The sequence below is a fragment of the Bidens hawaiensis genome, unplaced genomic scaffold (assembly GCF_021521415.1).
Source record: "Bidens hawaiensis isolate Kalapana, Puna unplaced genomic scaffold, B.hawaiensis_p1.1 tig00004682_1, whole genome shotgun sequence".
Classification (NCBI taxonomy): domain Eukaryota; kingdom Viridiplantae; phylum Streptophyta; class Magnoliopsida; order Asterales; family Asteraceae; genus Bidens; species Bidens hawaiensis.
In genome coordinates this window covers 433,995-456,383 of record NW_027491286.1, presented here as the reverse complement: position 1 = coordinate 456,383, position 22,389 = coordinate 433,995, and the positions used below count along the sequence as shown (strand labels likewise).

General features: G+C 35.2%; 2 protein-coding genes, 1 non-coding gene and 1 pseudogene across 3 annotated transcripts; 2 read left to right on the top strand and 2 right to left on the bottom strand.

Annotated features, from left to right (window-relative positions):
- Positions 1–4,435: 4,435 nt before the first annotated feature.
- Positions 4,436–10,027, bottom strand: LOC143627462 (uncharacterized). The gene is made up of 3 exons (XM_077097278.1): positions 9,614–10,027; positions 8,057–9,547; positions 4,436–4,468 (listed from the first exon to the last, which is right to left on the bottom strand). Exons 1-3 carry the CDS (start codon positions 10,025–10,027, stop codon positions 4,436–4,438), a joined length of 1,938 nt encoding a protein of 645 aa, XP_076953393.1.
- LOC143627473 (small nucleolar RNA R71) lies at positions 9,564–9,668 on the top strand. The gene has a single exon (XR_013152601.1). It is a non-coding gene; the product is annotated as a small nucleolar RNA R71 (small nucleolar RNA).
- An 8,426-nt stretch (positions 10,028–18,453) lies between the features above and the next one.
- On the top strand, positions 18,454–20,500 carry LOC143627432 (protein phosphatase 2C 16-like). The gene is made up of 4 exons (XM_077097254.1): positions 18,454–19,035; positions 19,120–19,437; positions 19,810–19,915; positions 19,998–20,500. Exons 1-4 carry the CDS (start codon positions 18,454–18,456, stop codon positions 20,330–20,332), a joined length of 1,341 nt encoding a protein of 446 aa, XP_076953369.1. The 3' UTR covers positions 20,333–20,500.
- A 600-nt stretch (positions 20,501–21,100) lies between these two features.
- LOC143627417 (PHD finger protein ALFIN-LIKE 4-like) lies at positions 21,101–22,089 on the bottom strand (annotated as a pseudogene).
- Between the last annotated feature and the right edge of the window lie 300 nt (positions 22,090–22,389).

The window sequence follows — 22,389 nt, the reverse complement described above, 5'->3', positions numbered from 1 at the left end:
CAATATGGAGATGTTTGAAGAGAAGACAGACTTACCTCGGATCGATCTGGAAGTGCCGACCAAAGAAGATCTAATCTAGGTTGTTGGGGGATGAAAGATGTGAAGTATCAAAACGGTCTGCCTTTTTCTTTATCGTATTCTAAAACAAACTAAATTATTATTATTTACAAAAATAATTTATATCATTATTATTGATTATAAGCCATAGATTCGACCTGTATGGCTTTTGTAAGTGGTGTGAGCTTTAACATTGGTGGTTTATTTATGAGTGTAACAAATCATACGATCGCTTATGACTTGTTTAACCATTGCGGTCCGTATTAGTAACTATAACGCTTATATTATATGAATAAGTGTATAGACAAGGATATAGTTAATATAATTTACTGGCAGTGTGTATGCAATCTTACTCTTTTGAAACAATTATTTTGCTGTTTTCTAAATGTACGCACTTAACATTTTATGTTTCTAATTAATTTCCTTTCTTGTTTACAGGAAAAAAAATTACAACTTTTTTAATTATTTTATTATATAGTAGTTATTGTTATAGTTACTTTATTACGTATTTATAAGCATTCTCCCGTATCGTTTATATATAATTTGTAAAAAAAAATTGATCCTTTGAAACGTCCATTAGGGCTTATGATTTCGTTTTGTGACGTATGTAGAACCTCATGAATGCATCTATTTGAGTATTGTTTGTTTTAAGCACGTTTAATCTGAAGCTTTCCTCTCGACTCTCGTCTATAATCAAAGTGCCCACACCGCAAAGATCATTTTTGTTTTCTTTTTGAAGGTAGAACCTCGATTTTATGTGGTAGACATGAGAAGTGCCAGAGGTATCATAAATATTCCATTGTGAGTTCGTCTTGACATTTATTTGACCACGCAAAACGACCAATTTGGGATTAACCTAAATCGTTTTGAAGACCCTTAAGAGACTTTTTGTCCTTCATCGGGTTTACCCCACTATCTTGATCGACCGATTTGAGATTGTCCTTTGCGGACTCGTTATCTTTGATGATGTTAGCCTCACCATCTGGATCAACGAATTTACGATTTGCTTAAGGTCTTATAAAGTTGTGAAATTATTATATTAATAGGTTACAGAAGAGTCCCTTTTAATCTTGGCTGTTCGATGTAAATCCAAGATTAAATAATGGTTGTTTGATAAGGATCAAAAACCAACTTTTTTTCCTCACGTGATGGTTTCATAATAATAGTTTCATAACCCGTGTAACTACCCACTACACCTACTCACATGGGTAACCACCCACTACTAGACATATTTATATAACACTTGAAGCATTCTTTATATATGGAAGAAAACCAAATTAATAAGCATGTCCAGGTAAGGTGCAATACATATGTAAGTTGCTTTTGTCTTACCTTCATCATTTAGTCATATTATTTGAAAGATGATTATGTTGTATTTTTAGTTGCAATGATAATGTACACTTTATATATTTTCTTTTGTTGCTTTGTGGTATTGCTTATTTTCATACATACTGTGAGAGTGTTGAAGTGTATCATTCGGACCCTACAGTTGCTAATCAAGCGTAAGTTTATTTAAGCTTTTTTTTTTGGTACTAGTGTTTTTTTTACGCTATCTTTACGCAAATAAAATATATAGTCCTGTGAAAATCGATGTTACGTCGTGGGGTCAGCTTGCACGCAAGTATAGTGACGATGAAATCAGGAGTCATGCAGCTAATATAGTGGTTATCGTTTTGACATGTTGCAAAGCGCAAACCTATAAAAGTATGTTTATATAATCCATTTTATATTTGAATGCATGTATTTTCCATCTCTGGTAAATGAATATATTGTTCATTCTTGTAGATGATCCGTGCTTGGTCTCAACGTCTGTTTCATCTCAGTTATATGTTAATCTCCAATTACCAGATTGTGATGTCTTCAAGGATATGTATATTGTTACTATCCTTAATCCTGCTTAACTACCTAATCAACTTGTGTATTGTGCAAACTTACACTTAAACTGTTACTTTTTTTTTTCAGGTTATCAGTTCCTGTTTTATTTAAATCAAATGAGCAAGCAAATGAACCCATTGCTGTTAATAGTGTTGCTGATCTTAACAAATATTTGCAAGGAGAAGTGTCTGAGGTATTTATTACCTTTATTTGTCAAATGAATCTTTGTTTTTTACTATTATGTCCTCAATTATTTTTAGTTTTTTTGAAATTCAGATTCTGGCCATAACGTTCAATGTTGGTGCGACGATCGTTGATGTAGATTTGTTTAACGATTGGAAGTATATTCAATGCTCAACATGTCGTACGAAAGCTAAATTTATTGACGATGCATATTATTGTTCGAAATGTCAAAGAAATGTGTCTACTCCACGTCCCGCGTAAGTTTTTTAAACGTGAAGATCCATGAACTTTATTATATTATTATTATTATTATTATTATTATTATTATTATTATTATTATTATTATTATTTTCATGACACGTTGACGCTTCCACATGTACAGGTTGGTTGTTCATTTGATTAACGCATATGATGATATTAGTTGTGTCATGTTCGATGAAGTTGCTTTTAAACTTCTTGGCATAGCTGCAGATGACTTTATTGCTAAGAGTATGGTAGAGGCTAGTTATTAATGTTTTTATCTTATATACTTTGTATGTGTGTTTATGTATGCATGTATTGTGTGTGTATGTATGTATGTATGTATGTATATATGTATGTATGAATGCATGCATGCATGCTCTAATTTGTTTAATATTCATTATTGCTTTGTTTATACTAAAATATATATTTATGTACTTTTGTTGGCTGGGGATGGTCCTTTTTGGGTTCACAATTTTCTTTTTGATGCTTTATGTGGCTGGAGTGTCGTATTTCAGATTAAGATTACTGCTTATAATGTGGCACCTAATTATTTGCGTTAGTTTCCCGGGCCAAAGTACATTTCTGATATGCAGTTGGGACGCCAGATTACTGTTTCCCCATCTACTGCTTCAAATTCGCTTCCTTCTGATGTTTCGTATGAAGATATTGAGAAGGATGATAATGAATGGCTTGCATCAATCACACAGGATGAATGCGCGTTGACAGATGAAGTATTATGGGGACCACCTGTTCTACCAGAATTAGTTATAGCAACACAATCATTGGTATATTTATTCCTTTATTTTTTGATAAACGTATCTTCATTTTGTTACATTTTATGATTTTAAGACTAATGTTCCTTTCAAAAAACACAGTTAGCTAATGACAATGTTCATGCGAATCAATGTGACGTGTGTATAAACGAGCCTTTGAAGGATGATGTCACCGACCGCACAACAGGATTATGATTACTTTAGTATCGTTTTTATTTTTTGCCATATTCGTTTGTTTGTTGCGTTACATTTATGGTTGTCTAAGTCAAATTTTTTTTTATTATAAACAGTCAAACGACAACACTACACAAGATCAAGTTTCTCACATCTCTTCACATAATGACGTCAATGATGATGTCCCTGGTAGCACTACGACTACCGATGAAAGTCTTTCAGTTGAGTCTCATCATCAACCAAGGCCCAAGAGAACACGTCGAATGCCACAACGTTTGAATGTGTAGAAAAGCGACGTCTTTATTAATGCTTTATTTATCTTTCATGTCCTTTTATTGATGCTGGATCTTCATGTTGCTTGCATCATTGTTTTCTCTTCTTTTCTTTTTATTTTTTTGTTTGTGTATTTGTTTTATCAGTTGTAACCCCAAGGATCATTTTATTGGTGTCTTATCAGTTTTCTTAAACCATTTGATGTTTTATGTTTGTTTGTTGGCTTCTTACCTTGTGTTACGTGTTAAGTTATAAGTTTTACTTTGTCGGTCCATTCTATAACATGGTTAGTACTCAAAAAATGTTTAGCCCATAACTTACCATCAATTATACTTTATATTGGCCCATAATCACAATTTATTATGTAAACAAGCTCAAAAGTTTGGAAGGTACCGTCAATAGAAAACATCCGACTACCCACTTTCTTCGAAAATTAAACTCTTAATATTGAATATTGCAGGTGATGTAATCAATACATTACTTTTATATATGTTACTAGCTTTAGAAACCCGTGTATTACACGGTATAAGTTAATGTATAAATTACAATGAATAATTTAATACAAATAAAATAAAGATAATTAAGTCTCTTTATATTATGTAAAAAATGTATTACAAATATAGTCGCTTTATATTATCAAATGTATTTGAATTTTAAATCGAGAATGGGTTGTTTTACCATCGGTATACAATAATGAAGCAATGTCACTAGATGCAACATTTAAAACAACGAGACATTTAGATCTGAAAGATGTAATTAAAGTCTTTCACAAAAATGTTTTTCATTCCATACCCTAAACACTAAACCCTAAATCATAAACCAAAAAGGACAACAGATTTTTCCTTTTTGAATAGCTTTCATGATGTCCTTATAAACATACTGTTGTTCAACTGTCATAATAATTTTATACTAAATATAAAAAATAAAAAATTTGTCTATGATTTTTAAGACTTATTAAACATTGAATATTTGTAAAATATAAATAAAATTATTATAGTTTTCTTCAATATGAAGATGTCTCAAAAATTAAATGTTAGTATACTCTTTAAAATAAACTCTTTTATATAAATTTTAATTTTAAAGAAAATATCTTTATGACACGTAATTATTACATATATCAATATTTTTTTATATTAAGTATATTTACAATATAATTTATATCATTAATAATTCAATTAATGGAGATTGACCATTTAATACGGTATGTTGAATTTATAATCAATACTATATTTAGAACCAATATATTTTTTTTTCATTTTCATCAATTGAAGAGAAATGATTTGGGCGGAATTTGATTGTGAGAATTAACCTCAGAATGCCATGTGTCAGAATTATTTTCTTTTATTAGTATAGGTAGATTTTTTCTATCCTAATCAATAGCTGCATTTTTTTTGTGGTAGCATCGCTGTAAATCGTTGAAGAAGTTTCAAATGCTCATACATGCCGACCTATTTGTTTTGACGCATTTACTGTTCTTGTCTCGGCTTTGCTCCTTAAAGCCAAGGTTGCAAAAGTCGCTAGGCGGACCCTAGGCGGTCGACTGGAGAGTTGGGTGTACTCGGAGTACTCGGGGAATACTCAGAGAGTACACGGACATGGTAAATATGAAGAAAATTAATTTTTGGATATTATATATATATGTTAAATATCATTATTTTACTAATATTTATAACAAAATATGTAAATATCAATATAAAATAGAAGAAATACACAATAAATTATTCTAAGAATTACTAATCATGAATTAAAAAAATGATATTTGTTCTTTAATATTTTAGAAATAAGAATTATGTTTTATTTTTTAAGTCAAAATCGACTCAAGTCCACTGACTAAATGTGATTCTGGCTGAGGTTGACCATCTTTGATCAATTCTTTGTAACTAGGCGGAGTTAAAGAAACTCCCCTCGGCGACGTACCTTGTAGCGAGTACTCGGGGAGTACTCGGCCTTGTAAACCTACTTTTACAACATTAAAGGTAAATTTAGGATTGTCTAACTCAAAATTTTTGGTTCATTTGCAAGTAATATTTACATATTAAAACATTTATTGTGGAGATTAAACCTAAATTTGTTTTAAAACTGATGTTTCGAAGTTAAGGGGTGGCTATTGTCTACCAAAGGTATAACACTTAAAGATGTGGGTTAGTGGGGTTGTGGTTTATGAGAAGGAACATGTTTTTAAACAACATTTTCATAATGTATACCAATTTATAACTGTTTTATTTTTATTTAAATATTATGTAACAAACTATTATTCTACACATATTTTCAACACAAACAAATAGAAAACCATGGAAGAGAACTTAATCTCAAAAGATTATCTTCATGTCAATGTAAATGTATGAATGTTTCATTTTCTCTTATATTTTCTATACCACCGTTCTTATTAAAAGATATCAATATCTTTAATTGCATGACATAGCCGAAATTATTGTGACATTCGTCAATTTCTGGTCTTGTTTGTATTCGTTTTTGTATTTGTTTATTATGTAAACCGACCCAATTTGTAAACCGAAGCTTATGTTATAATCAAAATGATATATTTATGTTACAGTATTGTTTCACACTTGTTGGGTCTTGAAAACATCCTACTTTTATTTTTATTTTTATTTTTATTTTTTTGTTGTTTTGTGTTTTTGTCTTGATCCATTTTGCATGAAAACTCTTGTGTCTCACACCCATATTTGACCACCAACATTACCCTATATATACACCACATTTCCTCTTCATTTTCCCTTGCTACAACTCCAAAAAAAAAAAACTCTCTCAAACATTAAAGATTCAAGGTTATCTTCTTAAGTGTTCTTAAAGGTTTTTAGTCTTTCATCTTAATTAGTTTATGTAGCCTTATTAATACTTGTTTATAGTTGTGCAACATATATACAATATACACCCTTTGTTTACATTTGGTAGTTACTTCTCCGATTCCGGTCGATGAGGTTTCGGACCTCATAAGGCAAGGCTTCATGGAGGACTTCGTCTCCTTGATATATATACATCTATATAACTTGTTCATACATATTAATCTTGCTTATTTTAGTTTGTTGGTCATGTTTACAAGTTCCATGGTTATGGGTTTTTAAGAGTCTATGCTTCGGTTTATCCATAAATAGCTCTAAACCGCAAACCGAACTTTGTTACTAGTTTTGTTAAATAATTGTTTAAACATACTTATTGTTAGATCTAAGTTTCTAAAATTATTTTTACAAATTCTATGGTTATGGTTTTGTAGAATCTTACCTCAGTCTTAACCCGAAACACGATCCGAACCGAAAACCGAACTTTTGTTTAAAGACTTTATTGTTAACTTTTGGTATTTTTTATTTGTACATTATTATACAAGTTCTTTAGTGTTTGGACATGTGGAAACCATCTATGAACTTGTTGTGAGATGGAAACCGAACTAAACCGATTCTTACTCGCTTAAGACACACAAATGTGTTTTTTTAGCCATCAAGACTTGTATATTTCTTTAAAAATAGTTACAAATTGATTTTTAATTATTTTCTTAAGTACTTGGTTGGATCCAACTTGATCTCATAACAAAGTTTGGACCGACAAAACCGAACACTCGCTTAACGTGCGTTGTTAATTCTAAAACAATGGAACTACATACTTGGTTAAGTCTTATTAAATTTTATTGAGTTATCTCATAACATTCAATATTTTGGAAAGTTGACTTTGGGTTTGACCAATTATCAAGACCCGAACCGACAACCCGACACTCGATAAAAAAAACCCGTTTTAGTATTTTTATTCCAAAGGAATTTGCATTCTTGCATTTTATCCACCTTATTACTTAACATAGGTTGAGTAAATATTAAGGTTAGATACTTTAACCCGGTTTCGAGCAAAGATACATTTTTAAAGGGTTATTATTATAAATTCTTAAATAGTTACATTTAAAACCTTGAACTTTAATTATTTACATTTCTCAACATTTATTTTGTTTAAAGACCTTCAAGACAACCTTTCTAAATTCAAGACTTCTTTTCTTTTTAGGCATTGTGCGTTAAACTCGTCGCTCCGACAAATCTCCAAATTATCATCTTTCAAGTTTACCACTTGAAGGTGAGTACTTCATACCCCATTTTCCATCTTTTATTTTGGGGGTGACATTTCATACTTATTCAACAAAATGCTTTATATTTGAATCTTAAACCACAAACGTAGTTGTATACTTTACCTAAATAATTGCTCGATTTGGTGTTCTATGCTTATATGCCTATGTGTTTATCGCTTTTGGTTGGTGGAACTATAAAATCCTAGACTAGTTGGCATCCCCTTATAGCAAGGTGTCGTTAACGTAATGCAATTAACGATAACTATAAAATCCTAGACTATTTGGCATCCCCTTATAGCTAGGTGTCGCTAATGTGTTTAGCGATATCTATTTATCCAAATTACCACTTTTATTTATCGTTTCGTACGCAAGTTTTGTGGCTACTTTTATTATATACTAATAGGATGAGCGGTACATTTTTATCCTCATCCATGTCCAAGATCACAAAGTCAACAGGAAACACAAATTTGTCGATTTTCATAAGCATATTCTCAACTATACCCCTCGGGTATTTCACCGAGCGGTCGGCAAGCTGAATGCTCATGCGAGTAGGTTTAGGCTCACCTAGGTCTAGCTTTGCAAAAACAGAATAAGGCATCAAGTTTATGCTAGCACCTAGGTCGGCTAAAGCGTTACTAACCGACAAACTACCGATCAAACATGGAATGGTAAAACTGCCCGGATCAGTCATTTTTTTGGGCAGTTTATTCTGAAGAACCACCGAACACTCCTCATTCAAAGTCACACAAGAAAGTTCCTCTAATTTCTTCTTATTCAAGAGGACTTTTTTCAGAAACTTAGCATACTTAGGCATTTCTTTCAATGCATCGAGAAACGGAAGATTGATATGAAGTTGCTTAAAAAGCTCTAAGAATTTCCCGTACTGCTCTTCCATCTTCTGCTTCTTCAAACGGCCTGGGTATGGAATGGGAGGAACATAAATCCTGACTGGCTCACTGGTTTGTGCGGTACTTTCTGGGGTTAACCTCGGGTGCACCTCACTAGGAGTCTCAGTCTCGTTCTCATCAGCTATCGGTTTTGGTGTGGAAACCGATGCATCAACAGGAATGGTGGATCTACAACTCATCAGGGTAATAGCCTTAGCCTCGGCATTCGGATTAATCTCAGTGTTACTCGGAAGGCCACCCTGTGGTCTCGCAGAGAGGAGTTGAGCAATCTGTCCAACCTGATTCTCAATGGTTTGAATGGACGCTTTCTGATTCCTCAACTCGAGATCGTGTCTCTGGAGAGTCTCATCAATCTTAAGGTTCCTCTGTTCAGCCAGTTTGTTTGAGGTCTCGGTTTTAGCCAAAAGCTGAGTCAAAAGATTTTCAACACTAGACCCACCACTAGACTGACCACTACTGCTGGAACCCTGAAACTGAGGCTTTTGCTGGTAAGACTGGTTATGGGGTTGACTTTGGTGATTTGGATTTCGGTCAAACCCCGGTGGCTTTTGATTCTGATTTTGACTGCCACCACCATCTTTCCAGCTGAAATTTGGATGATTTCTCCATCCCGGGTTATAGGAGTTGCTGTAGGCATTGTTTTGGCGACCTACAAAGTCAACATCCTCCACCACCATGGCCTGCTGGCACTGACTGGTCTGGTGTTTCCCGTCACACACCCCACAACGAGAGCTAGACTTAGCCAGATCGGATTGCATCTGGTCAAATCTTTTGGTCAAGGCTTCTAACTGGGCGGAAACAAGAGTATTAGAATCAACATGAAGAACGCCCTTAGTGGAAGGGATACTACGAGGCGGATTGTATGCAAAGTTCTTCTTAGCAGCTCGCTCCAAGACATCCAACGCCTCGTTGGGAGTACACCTACCGAAATCTCCTCCCGCAACCTGATCAACAGCCTGCTTCTGTGCTCCGGATAAAGCATCGAAGAACGTACGACACTGAAGACCGCGACTCAAACTGTGATGAGGGCATTTTCTCAACAAGCCCTTGAACCTCTCTCATGCAGCATGAAGTGACTCATCATCATCAACACGAAAACCAGTGATTTTTGCCCGGTATTGAAGAAGAAACTGCTCAACCAATTGGTTCCAAGTGGTGATGGAACCGGAAGGGAGTGCCTCTAACCATTCCAAGGCAGCCCCGCGAAGTGAGAACGGAAAAAGTCGGAGTCTCACGACGTCGTCAGTACACCCCTGGATCTTGAATGTCGCACATAATCGCAGGAAATGCGCAACATGAGAATGAGGGTCCTCGTTCGAGAGGCCATGGAAAGAAACGGAATTTTCGACCATATGAATACTACTTGACTTGATCTCGAAACTCACGGTGATCTCGGGCTCCCTAACACCGCTGTCGTAGCCATCGAGGGACGGCATGGCGAAATCATCCATGCGACCTTGATTGTTCGGATCCACCATTTCTTCAACCTCGGGATTCGCGTCGTCCTCCAAAACTTCGTTTTCAATGACCTCGGCAATTTCTCGTGTTCTTCTCCTCAAACCTTCTCGAAGATGTCGCTAGGGTTCAGAAAAAGGGGAAACAAGATCAGGACCGGGGGTGGTGGACATGCATTACCCGAAAGAAACGCGGAATGGAAACAAACAAGACACGGAAAACTATCTAAAAATATAACTAAAATAAAATAAAACAAGATGAATAAAAATGAAATAGACTAAAATAGCATAGAGCAAAAATATCAACAATGCAAATCAATTACTTGTATCGTTTTCAAAAGTAAAACACACGGTCCTCGGCAACGGCGCCAAAAACTTGACGTGTGCGAACATATATATATAATTTGAATAAAAGTTTCACACAAATCGGGTTTTAAAAATGGTTTTCACCAACAACCAAACCACACACGAAAGGCAAGTGTACCTATCATTTGTAGCAAAGTATCGGTAAGAACCGAGTGTCAATCCATGGACATGGCTAACTTTTGATACTAAATCTTTGTAATTAATTTAACCAAACCAACAATCAAAATAATTCCTTTTCAAGTAACTAAACTAGCATACAACAATGACAAAGCAAATTAAATACAACTAATAATCAATCCAAACAAGGCTACTTAGACTATGCATCCACTCAACTTAGTGATAAAATAGCAATGATAATGACAAACATCATGTATTAAGCACCAACATTAAATTCCAATCAAGACAACCTAATACTAGCAACAAAACAACATGATGGGTTTTCAACAAGTTAATAACCATAGATTAGTAAGTTTGTCAAAACTACCTAATCTCATAATCAAAGGAAAGCTAGAATGAAAACAACAAACTAACCACCTAAAATCATGTAAAATAGACAAGTTCAAGAACACTAGTTAAACACATGAGTCTTTTAATTAGCAAAATAGGAACCAAGAATTATGGCCTTAATCCCTAGCAAATATTAACCAACTCAAAGAATCATATTATCACCATACAATTTTCCAATATCAAGTGATAGGTTTCATGCTTGTTAAAATTCATAACCAAGTTAATTTTCACTAGTCATTCCTAACTTAGTGATATAAACAAAGTATGCATACACAAACTAAGTTCATAAACAAATACTTAACACATAGTTTTCCAACATATTATGTGAGGCCCCGAACCCCGAGAACCCCACAGTTGGTAATCATCCAAAGACTCGTAAAATTTAATAAACTTAAAAACCATTTCTTCCATTAAAACAAACGTATCAGAGTATAATTTTTTGCGGAAAACATGAAAAATGTAATAAGTTCCCGAAACTCGGGAATTTTGCCCAAGAACCAAAGTAAGTATAACTCTTATAAGTTTCCTTGAAATAAAATATTCATAAACAATTCTTCTTTCCAATATGCCCTTACCGTCCCAGTAGCTCTGTGCACGTCCAAGCAATAAGGCATCCTCTTTCAAATCCTGAAACTTACACTAACATGCACACAAAGTCAGCTTAAGCTGAGTGAGTTCAAGTTTTAAGTAAAAGATATCAGTAGTAAAAATCATGATAGTCATACCAAAGGTTTTTTTGAAAGTAAAAAGGTACATCCATCTAATCATCATGATCGAACTTTAACATCCTCATACATACATATACAAGTGTATATGTAAACATCCATTCAATAACATCCCTATATACATAACAGTATATATATATATATATATATAACATCCACGTATAACATCAGAGTCGAGCAAACGTACAACCCAAACACGTAACATCAGTGCATGCAAACACGAAGTAGGCATACACAACATCAGTAGTCGAAACGACTACAACATCGCCAAATAGAGGCCAAGAAATAATGTATATACACATATATATATTTAACATCCCAAGGCTTACCATATACTAGCAAGCCTATATAAAATCATTTCATCAAGTAAGAAAACATTTAGGTGCGCATGCTAGCCCAAAAGTAAAATGAGTAAAAAGGGCATCATGAACTCACGTGAGATCGATCGAATAATTGCAACGAGCTAGGAATTTCCTAAGGGCACAATCACAAGCAAGGGCCTGTAAATTATACATAACGCGTTACTAAACTAGACTGTAGGAACACTCTAGCCTAATGGGCCGTACAAGCCCAACACTTTGGCCTAAGGCCCAACAACTAGGCCCAAGGCCCAACACTTGGCCCAAGGCCCAACCACTTGGCTCAAGGCCCAATACCTGGCCCAAGGCCCAACAACCTAGCCCAAGGCCCAACACCTTGGCCCAAGGCCCAACAACGTGGCCCAAGCCCAACACCTGGCCCAAGGCCCAAACACTTGGCCCAAGGCCCCTAAAACCTTTCAACTAACCAAAACCACCGGTTAAGCCTAAAACGAACTTGTTGATTAATAACGAGTAAAACGTGCAGATTTTAGCATGCGAAGATGGATTTAATTACATAGGATAACCTTTGAATTAAATTATTAAATTTTTACCAGACTTTAATAAATGTCTTAGGTTTATAAAAATATTTTTATTATATTTTTCTATTGGGCCCAAAAATCATAAAAATTCTTCCAACACAGAAAGGTATGTGCAGCTATTTCAGCGCGCAACAAAATGGTTTTATTTTTATAAAATTCATTACCAAACCAAATTAAACGATTCCAATTGGGTTTGGTTCCTAACTCAAAACACTAACTTTCACAGGTGGAACCAACCAATTTGGACTTGTCGAAAAAAGGTTATGATGTCGGGAAGACAGACCAGAATCCGTCATCCTGCATCATCTTTGACACTCGATTTTGTAAATTCATAAAAACCATTCAAATCTCGTCCAAAAATTACGTATTATACCTTTCTGGAAACTAGACTCAAAGTAGAATATCATAGGAACAAGAATCGATCAAAAACAATATATTTTCATTGAGTTAAAGACCCTACAATAAACGTATATGAATCTGTCAGCAAACTGTTATCATCAAAACTCAACCTTAACGACCAATACGCGATGTATAAGGATGGTTTAAGGTGTAAAAGACTAGAGGGGACATGGGACTAACCTTGAATTAGATTTTTACACCCTAATGTTGGCTGGAAAAAAGAAAATCGGTGGTCTCCTCCTTGGTTTCTTCTGCCGATCGCAGCCTCACAAGGAGGCTAGGGTTAGAACATGTTATAACTTAAGATGTTACGCTCTAGCCCCTCTAGATTCAAGTGTAAGGCAAAATGGAAGGAAAAGTTAGGTTCTTTAACGTACCGGGATGACGTGAAGGCTTTCGAGAAACGTCGGTTAAGTCCCGAGAGTTATACATACTCTACAAGCTTTAGTTCTTCAAACCGGAGTTAACGGGTGTTACATATTATGGCTAAGCATCTATCAAACTAACAAGACTAGGAATTAAAACAAGCATTCAACCATCAAACTCTATTCAAGAACATATCATAAACTTGAAGAATACCAACTTGCCAAAATCATGCATAGATAAAATATCACATAAGTAGGAGTTTCAACATAATCTAAGTAGTAAAAGTATTAGCCTATAAGGCTTAATACAACAACCAAAATCAAAATAGTCTTACAAAGCATTGTTAGAAACAAGAAATTGCAAACTAAGATGAATGATGAATGCTACTTGCAAGGATGATCATACAAGATGGAAGCCTTGAATTCTCCCTATCAAATACACAACAAGTTTCCAGAAATTTTAGAGAATTCCCCTAAGGCTCCACACTTGAAATGGGGGTAGTGGAGGTATATTTAAGCTTCTGGACGTCTGGCACGGGCTCGTGCACGGGCATGCACGGTCGTGCATATAAGTGGAAAGTCAACACCCTGCTTTAACCTGACCAAAAGGTCAGATTTCTCTGTTCTGGCACGGTCATCGGCACGGGCCCGCACGGCCGTGCAGATCCTGTACGGGCATCCGCACGACCATGCACGGTCGTGCACCTTTGAATTTGCGGCACTGGCTCTGGCACGGGCAAGCATGGTCGTGCAAGTTTGACAGATTGCCTATTTTGTCCCCGAAACGCCCTCTTTTCATGTTTTCTTTGTCGGGCGGGCGCCCGGACCTGCAAATTCATAAATAACTCAAATAAGTACCTAAAACAATGAATTTGCATGAAGTTCGGGATAAATATGAAGGTAATTTGATGCAATAAGATGTACACTTTGTGTTACATCAAACATCCCCACACTTGAACTTTGCTTGTCCTCAAGCAAATGAAACAAACTCCACAATAACAATAATAACCCGCAAGCAATAATCATGCAAATCTTTAATAGATCAAGCAAGCATTGTATATATGTCTAAACAAGCCTAATAAGAATGAAAACATACTCTAGAGAACATTACAAATTTTCATCACATTCCCACCTTGCAAACCTCACAATGATCACTCATACACTCGGCTATATTTAGTGATCATGCGTGTAATAGTGCATGTTGAGAACACTCGATGCCAAGACGATGACTAAGCAAAGCATAGGCTTGTTTAAGGGTCAAATCAAACCGACACATACATGGCATAAAACACGAGTACTTGGGGGTTGTAACTTGGCTTAGGATTAGGGTGAGGAATTTTTAGGAAAAGTGGCTAAACGGCTAGAAAATCCGGAACTAAGTTAGCTATACAACAAAATCTAACTAACTAAACCAAATGGTTTAAACGGGCCGAGAGCTAACAAATCAAAAATTGCTCTTTGAAATCAAGTTTCACCTAAAAATATGATGAACTAACTTCATAACTTCTCTTCTTTTCTTGCAAAGTTTTTTTTTTTTTTTTTTTTTTACCATAAGTAATAAATATTTACATACAACTTTTCACCTTGGGAGAAAACATTGTGCTTCTAAAGTTCCCAAGTGAATAATAAAAGAAAACAACAAAAATGAAATACAAAAGAAATAATGACTAACTTAGCCGAACCGGATTTCTAACCAAAAATGGGTAAAAATATAAAAGGTTATATGGCTAAGTGGCGATAAAAATAGGGTGAAATCATAAAAACACGGGAAAAAGCCAAACATGGGCTACTAAGCGGATAATGTGTGTAAGGAAAATATAAGTGGAAAAATGGCTAGACAAAGGGTTTATCCTAAATTCCTCAATGGTTTATGCCATGTATATGTATATGGTTTTAAAATGCAATCCCAAAAACAAGTTCTACCTTACAATAATCACCCGGCTCACTCAATTGCCCGCAAAAACATGAGAAAAAATCTGATGAGGCCAACTCACGGAAACGGGCGGAATGGGTAACTTTTGCAAGGTAAAAATGTGAATCTTGTTTGTCATGCTTAAAGGTATGTCTTTTTAAAGATTTTTCGGCTTGAATATCTTAAAGATTTATGCTTAATACAACAACCAAAATCAAAATAGTCTTACAAAGCATTGTTAGAAACAAGAAATTACAAACTAAGATGAATGATGAATGTTACTTGCAAGGATGATCATACAAGATGGAAGCCTTGAATTCTCCCTATCAAACACACAACAATTTTTCAGAAATTTTAGAGAATTCCCCTAAGGCTCCACACTTGAAATGGGGGTAGTGGAGGTATATTTAAGCTCTGGACGTCTGGCACGGGCTCGTGCACGGGCATGCACGGTCGTGCATATAAGTGGAAAGTCAACACCCTGCTTTAACCTGACCAAAAGGTCAGATTTCTCTGTTCTGGCACGGTCATCGGCACGGGCCAGCACGGCCGTGCAGATCCTGCACGGGCATCCGCACGACCATGCACGGTCGTGCACCTTTGAATTTGCGGCACTGGCTCTGGCACGGGCAAGCATGGTCGTGCAAGTCTGGCAGATTGCCTATTTTGTCCCGAAACGCCCTCTTTTCATGTTTTCTTTGTCGGGCGGGCGCCCGGACCTGCAAATTCACAAATAACTCGAATAAGTACCTAAAACAATGAATTTGCATGAAGTTCGGGATAAATATGAAGGTAATTTGATGCAATAAGATGTACACTTTGTGTTACATCATTATTTTATGGATAATTGTTATATGACATTTTCGATGTTGTGAAATGAAATGAGTTTATTAATACCGTCACTTTAATTAGTGTCATGTGCTTATGGACAATCGTTACACCTCGGCATGTTCCGCCGCCTTTGGTCGGGGTGTGACAATTGTGTCAGCTACTGATAAGGTTTTTTCATCTATTACATTATCCTAAATTCGTCACTACTGAAACTAACTTGTTAATACAAAAGGCATGCATAACAAAATTGTCAGGATACAAAAGTTGAATCTTTTATTAGTTAAAACCGGGATTTAGATTAAAAAATTAGGTTCGGGAATTAGGCAAACCGCTTTTAGACATTTATCAATGTGTTAAAATGTGTCAAATGATGTTGATCGCAATTTTTGAACCCTTTACTCTAAATTTTAAAACTTTTACTCTCCAACTAGTCTACATAAGCAGACTATAAACTATCAAGTGGTGTCTAGTACAGAAGAATGATAAATGGAATGTACCATTGACCAATGGTATGGAATCATTTATTACACAATTATCTCGTTTTCTTTAAACACATCAAAATCATTTATTCACCTTTTTTTCTCTTCATTTTATTTTCTCTTTCACCCTACTTTATCGACACCATCACCTGACCACTATTATCACCACAAACATCACCATCTGACCACCACTACCGTCGCTGCCACCACCATCACCATCGTCGCTGCCACCACCACTACCCTCCCCATCACAACTACAAGCACCACAACCACCCAACCGCCTCTGCCATTAACTTTTTTATTTTGGTAAACTTTCTTTATTTCGAGACATAAGTATTTATGCTATTTGTATTTGAAAAGTTTGATTTAATAATTCCAACTTCAACCTATTGTCAGGAATTAATCCGAACTCATGAAATTTTACAAACAGTCATAATTTTGAATGTATTTTCCTTCATTCATCCCATACTAGCTAAAAATTAACCTTGTTTGAATGAATCCCAACTCATGAATTGTTTACGGACAAACCTAACTTCAACATATTTTTATCCCACTATCCTGTTTTTTTTTTTTGGCATTTACATATGTCTTCTTGGCTCCTTGTTGAGTTATCTTATTACATATTTACCTATCCATTAAAAATCAATTACATATTTCTCATCCCTAAACCATGCATATTACATATCTTCCCATTTCATTAAAATTAACTAATTAAATGACTGTTTTACCCTTAATGACATAATTAAATAAGTATTTACATATATCCCCTTTCTTAAAACATCAATTACATATCTCCTCAAGTTCAATCCAAACCGAGTCGATGTAAAGACGAACATATTGAATACTAGTAAACCAACTGGCATCGAACTTTTTAATCAATAGTCAATATAAAAAAGTTTTGTATTTAAATTTTTTTACCAGCAAAAACAACTCAAGTATAATAAAAAAGTGTACATGAGACGGCGGGATTAAGAGTGAAAAAGTGGTGGTAGTCATTTCTGGCGGTGATTGAGATTGCCAGAAGCTTGCCGGAAAAATCGAGCTTGCCGGAAGTATGTTGGAGAAAATGATTTGATGGTGTGGGTTTAACTCTATAATTACTAATATAACTTTATTTTTTAATTAATTTATTAATGATAAAAGATATGGGTAACTTGGTAATTTGATACGAAAAGAAAAAATACGTAATTGCTTGTTCAGGAATGGGAAAATATGTAATTAAGAGGGTTAAATAAAAGGAAATACGTAAAAATATAATTTTTTTTATCACATGGACTATTTAGGGGTCCAAAACGTGTCTCTCATGTAATCTCACAAAACTTTAGAATAGAAAATGTAACAGGCTCACAACTTAGGTGGCATATGGAAAAGTAAAGTAAATGCAAAAGTAAAACCACCACCAATATTTGATCAACAACAAACAAAATGCACTCAATTTTGTCCATAAATGCATCCTTACGTGTAGCCATCTAAACAATTCCCGAGGAAATCAAATCTCTCTTTCTCTCTCTTTAGAAAATCTTGAACCAATCGGCCAACAACATTTCACTCATCGGTAAGCAACTTGATCTGAATCTTTTTAACTCAAAAGCTGCATCTTTTTTAGGGTTTCTTGAACCATTAGTTTCTGTAGAGTGATGAGAAGAAAACCCAAATTAAGTTGATTAGCTGACAAGGGTTGCCTCAGATCCATGGAACCCAGATTTCACGTGATCAATTTGTGCAAAAAGTCTTCGCCTTTTTAGGGTTTATGCTGTCATTATTTGGGGCTTTGGTGTCTATACCTGAAATTAGGATCTGGGGTTTTTGTTTTTTCAATCAAGAACCCTAATTTTGTCTATTAGATCTAGTAATTTGACGGTTTGTGATGCTAGAATTAGTGATCAAGATTAAGGGGTTCGTGTAAAATTTGGGGGTTTTGTTGGTTTAATTAGTGATAATTGTAATTAGAATAGAAGGGGTTAAATGGAAGAGATGCTTACGATTAGTTTAACCAATCCAGTTTCCGAAAACTCTACACTTCAAAATCATGTTGGTTTCGCTCGTGGAAACTGTGACGAGTTAACGGAAAATGGAGTTGTTGGTGATGAAATTAGCATTCAAGAAAGTGATGCTGATGAAGCTATGTCGGTTGGGGATGAACCAGTTGACATCAACAGTGAATTGTTACCCATGAATGCGAATTCGGGTAGTTTGAAAGCATCTGTTATGGCTATTGAGGGTGTAGATAATGGTCAAATAGTTGCGAAAGTGATTAGTCTGGAAGCCACAACGAACGAGCATACGTTAAAAGCATCTGTAATGGCGATTGCTGATAAGAATCATAGTAAAGTTATAGAAAGTGTTTTTCGGTTGGAATATTTACCTCTTTGGGGATGTAATTCGGTTCGTGGTAAAAGGCCAGAAATGGAAGATGCTCTTATTGCTGTTCCTCAGTTTATGAAAATACCTATTAAGATGTTTGTTGCAGATCATGCGGCGAATCCAAATTTGAGTGATTTAACCGCTCATTTTTTTGGTGTGTATGATGGACATGGAGGATCTCAGGTATTTATTGAAACCCTTTTAAGTTTATGTTAACAGATATCATTAATTCATCGAAACTTTATTATTATTTATTTCTCGGTGCAGGTTGCTAATTACTGTCGGGATCGTGTCCATACTGCGTTACAAGAGGAATTATATGTCATGAAGCAAGAATTGGTCAAAGGGACGGTCAACGATAGTGTAGAAATCGGTTGGAAGAAAGCCTTCACTAATTGCTTTCAGAAGGTAGATGATGAACTCGGTGGGACTGCAACTTCTGAACCTGTGGCCCCTGAAACCGTAGGGTCCACTGCTGTGGTGGCATTAATCTGTTCTTCACATATTGTTGTTGCAAATTGTGGCGATTCGCGAGCCGTACTTTACCGTGGCAAAGAAGCCATTGCTTTGTCAAATGATCATAAAGTAAACACATTTCTTTCGTCACGATATTTTTGCATTAATTACCATTGTACTTGTACTTTGTCGTTTTTTAGTCATTGCACATTTTTAATACATTTTAGTCGATATAAATGGTTGTTTCCCGTTTAGGTCATTATGTAGACTTGCTATTAAAACAATTGTCCTGTTTGGGTCATCATTAAAATACTTTTTTAATAGTCTATTCGACACAAAAAGTCGCAGTTTAACGACTTAAATGTGTAAAAGAGGTACAACGATTAAAATGGGAGAAAAGTGAAGTAAATTGGTATCTTTTGCAAAAAAAATAATAATAAAAATAATAATATAAAAAAAAAATCTCTATCTAACTTTTTGCTTGAATGCCTAATTATTTAGCCGAATAGAGAAGATGAATATGCAAGAATTGAGGCTGCCGGAGGCAAGGTTATACAATGGAAAGGGCATCGTGTTTTTGGTGTGCTTGCAATGTCAAGATCTATTGGTGAGTCCAATACTTGTAAAGGTGTCAAAATTTCATATATTGCCTTTATGGTTATATTAACCCATTTTAGTGTATTTTTCAGGTGATAAGTATTTGAAACCATGGATAATACCGGAACCAGAAATCACATTCACGCCTAGAGTCCGAGAAGATGAGGTTCTCATATTAGCAAGTGACGGGTTATGGGATGTAATGTCAAATGAAGAAGCATGTGAAGTTGCAAGAAGAAAGATATTAATCTGGCATAAAAAGAATGGCGGGAATGTAGTCAAACGAGATCACAATGGGGTGGATCCTGCAGCACAAACAGCAGCCGATTACCTCTCAGGGTTAGCTCTACAAAAAGGAAGCAATGATAATATATCGGTCATTGTGGTGGATCTTAAAGCTCAGAGAAGGTTCAAAACAAAATCCTGATTTTGTTTGTTGCTTGGTGTTTAATGATTGAATGATATAGTTTTTATAGAAGACAAATGAATCTTTTGGTTCTCTCATTGTTAGTCCATTCGTTTTTCATATGGGCTCTGAATATGTGTAATGAGAATACTATTATAATATACCTTGTGGACCATTGATATATACTGTTATCTTCAACTTTTGTTGTGGTTTGGACTCTGTGCAGTGAAGTTGTAACTTGTTATTTAGCTGAAATGGCAAGAAATAAGCCAATATACAGAGTTCTGGTATTGTTTTTAACTCATTATAATTGTTTGACTCGTTCCATTTATGCAGTCTAAAACGCTCGATGTATGGTTCAATGCTGTATGCTGTATCAACCATCATCTCTTCATCCATCACTTTTGCTTTTCTGCAGCTGTTTTAGTTGGATTCTTGTTAATGTTTACATTTACCATTTTCATCATATGTTTGATATTTTCCTTAGTAGACTGTCATCAAAACCTTAAAAAGGATTTGCATATTGCAAGACATTATAATGAGGTAATGCTGTGTTTATATTCCTAAAAATAATGATTACCGAAGTCAGGTCATTACCCTTAGTGGTGATTATTGTTGATGATAAAGATTGCTGGTGCTGATGGTGATGTTTCGCAAAACAAGTGTGTAATTAATCTCTCGGCAATGACAAATAAAGTAATTAAATGAATTTTAGCTCAAGATATGACCTTGATCATACAGAGCATGCTTCTTTTGTTAAAAGAAATCACAAAAAACAAAAGCCATTACTGATCTAATTATACAGCAACTGAGGTCCAGTAACCAAAATACACATGCAACAAAAGTTCTAAAAACATCAGTAACCACCATTTCCGACCACATGCTAGAAAAACATTGTGCACAGTTAAAACACCTCATCCATAATCCAACGACTACGGCTGGGCTCTTTTGTTGCTGCAAGTTGCACACTTGTACTGCTTAATGTGCTCCGCTCTTGCTGGAGTGATTTTCACACGCTTACCATGAAACCACTTTTCACAAATGTCACAACAAATCCAGAACTCATCCGATGCATAATTCTCACCACACGCCCCACATAAGGTTTCTCCATGCTCATCCTCGTCATCAGCTGTCATTATTGGAGGCAGTGACGACTGCTGCTTTGGGTACTTTCCCTGAGATTATGGGTCCCGCTGCACAATCACCAAAATAGGAAAATCAATCAAAGTCCAAATTAACAAAGAAAAGTATTAAAAATCCCATTTTTACCAGTTTGGACTTTGGAGTTTGACTTGGATTTGGTGCTACTGTGATTATTAGATACAGCAGTTTTCTGGTTTTTCTTTGCAGTGCCACTAACAGCCTCAAATATTGTTGGGAGATCGTTTATCATGTTAAAAACGTCGCTTCCTGCAACATTGGAATTCCATAACAACTTATTGGAAGCTATAAATTCAAATATATACAAAGAGGTAACAGCAAAAATGAAAAAGTAAATTACTTCAACATGGAATCTGATTGGTTAATGGAAAAAATTTTAAGTCTCTTTTTTTTTGGTATTAGAATGTAATAAACGTTTAAAAAGATTTACCTGTCAGCTTTATCAAATCCAAATTGGGCACCAAAATAGAATGCAAAGGAAAGCAACCAAGCATCACTATGAACAGCAACCAAAGATAACCAATCTTTTTCTTGCATTCCGTCTCTAGCAAAGTTGATACCCAATGCTGGTTCTGGGAGTTCTGGTGGGACCTCATCAGCAGTCAAATTCACCTCCCATTTCTGAACACAAAATTTGCAAAACTTTTAACATGAACAACACAAAACGGTAACAAAAATAATAATGTAACGTGCATAGGAATGAGAAAACAATGACAGTCACTTTCTAGACATGACAACTCATTTCTTTCCATGTGTAGCCGTAGAGTAAGAGAATAAATGGCAGCATATATCTATGAAAATATGAAACTACATAATGGATATTGCTAATCAAAATTCACTAGATCTTGTAGTTTTAAAAGCTAAATCTAGTGCAAACACACTGAAAATCATATCAACATTGAAACGAGACATATTAA

Coding starts and splice junctions, on each gene's coding strand:
- LOC143627462 (XM_077097278.1), bottom strand. CDS start 10,027: ATGGTGGATCCGAACAATCAAGGTCGCATGGATGATTTCGCCATGCCG. Junction 9,548..9,613: donor ATGATGAGTCACTTCATGCT/GCATGAGAGAGG, acceptor CGCGGTCTTCAG/TGTCGTACGTTCTTCGATGC. Junction 4,469..8,056: donor ACATGGATGAGGATAAAAAT/GTACCGCTCATC, acceptor TTATTATGACAG/TTGAACAACAGTATGTTTAT.
- LOC143627432 (XM_077097254.1), top strand. CDS start 18,454: ATGGAAGAGATGCTTACGATTAGTTTAACCAATCCAGTTTCCGAAAAC. Junction 19,036..19,119: donor ATGGACATGGAGGATCTCAG/GTATTTATTGAA, acceptor TTCTCGGTGCAG/GTTGCTAATTACTGTCGGGA. Junction 19,438..19,809: donor CTTTGTCAAATGATCATAAA/GTAAACACATTT, acceptor CTAATTATTTAG/CCGAATAGAGAAGATGAATA.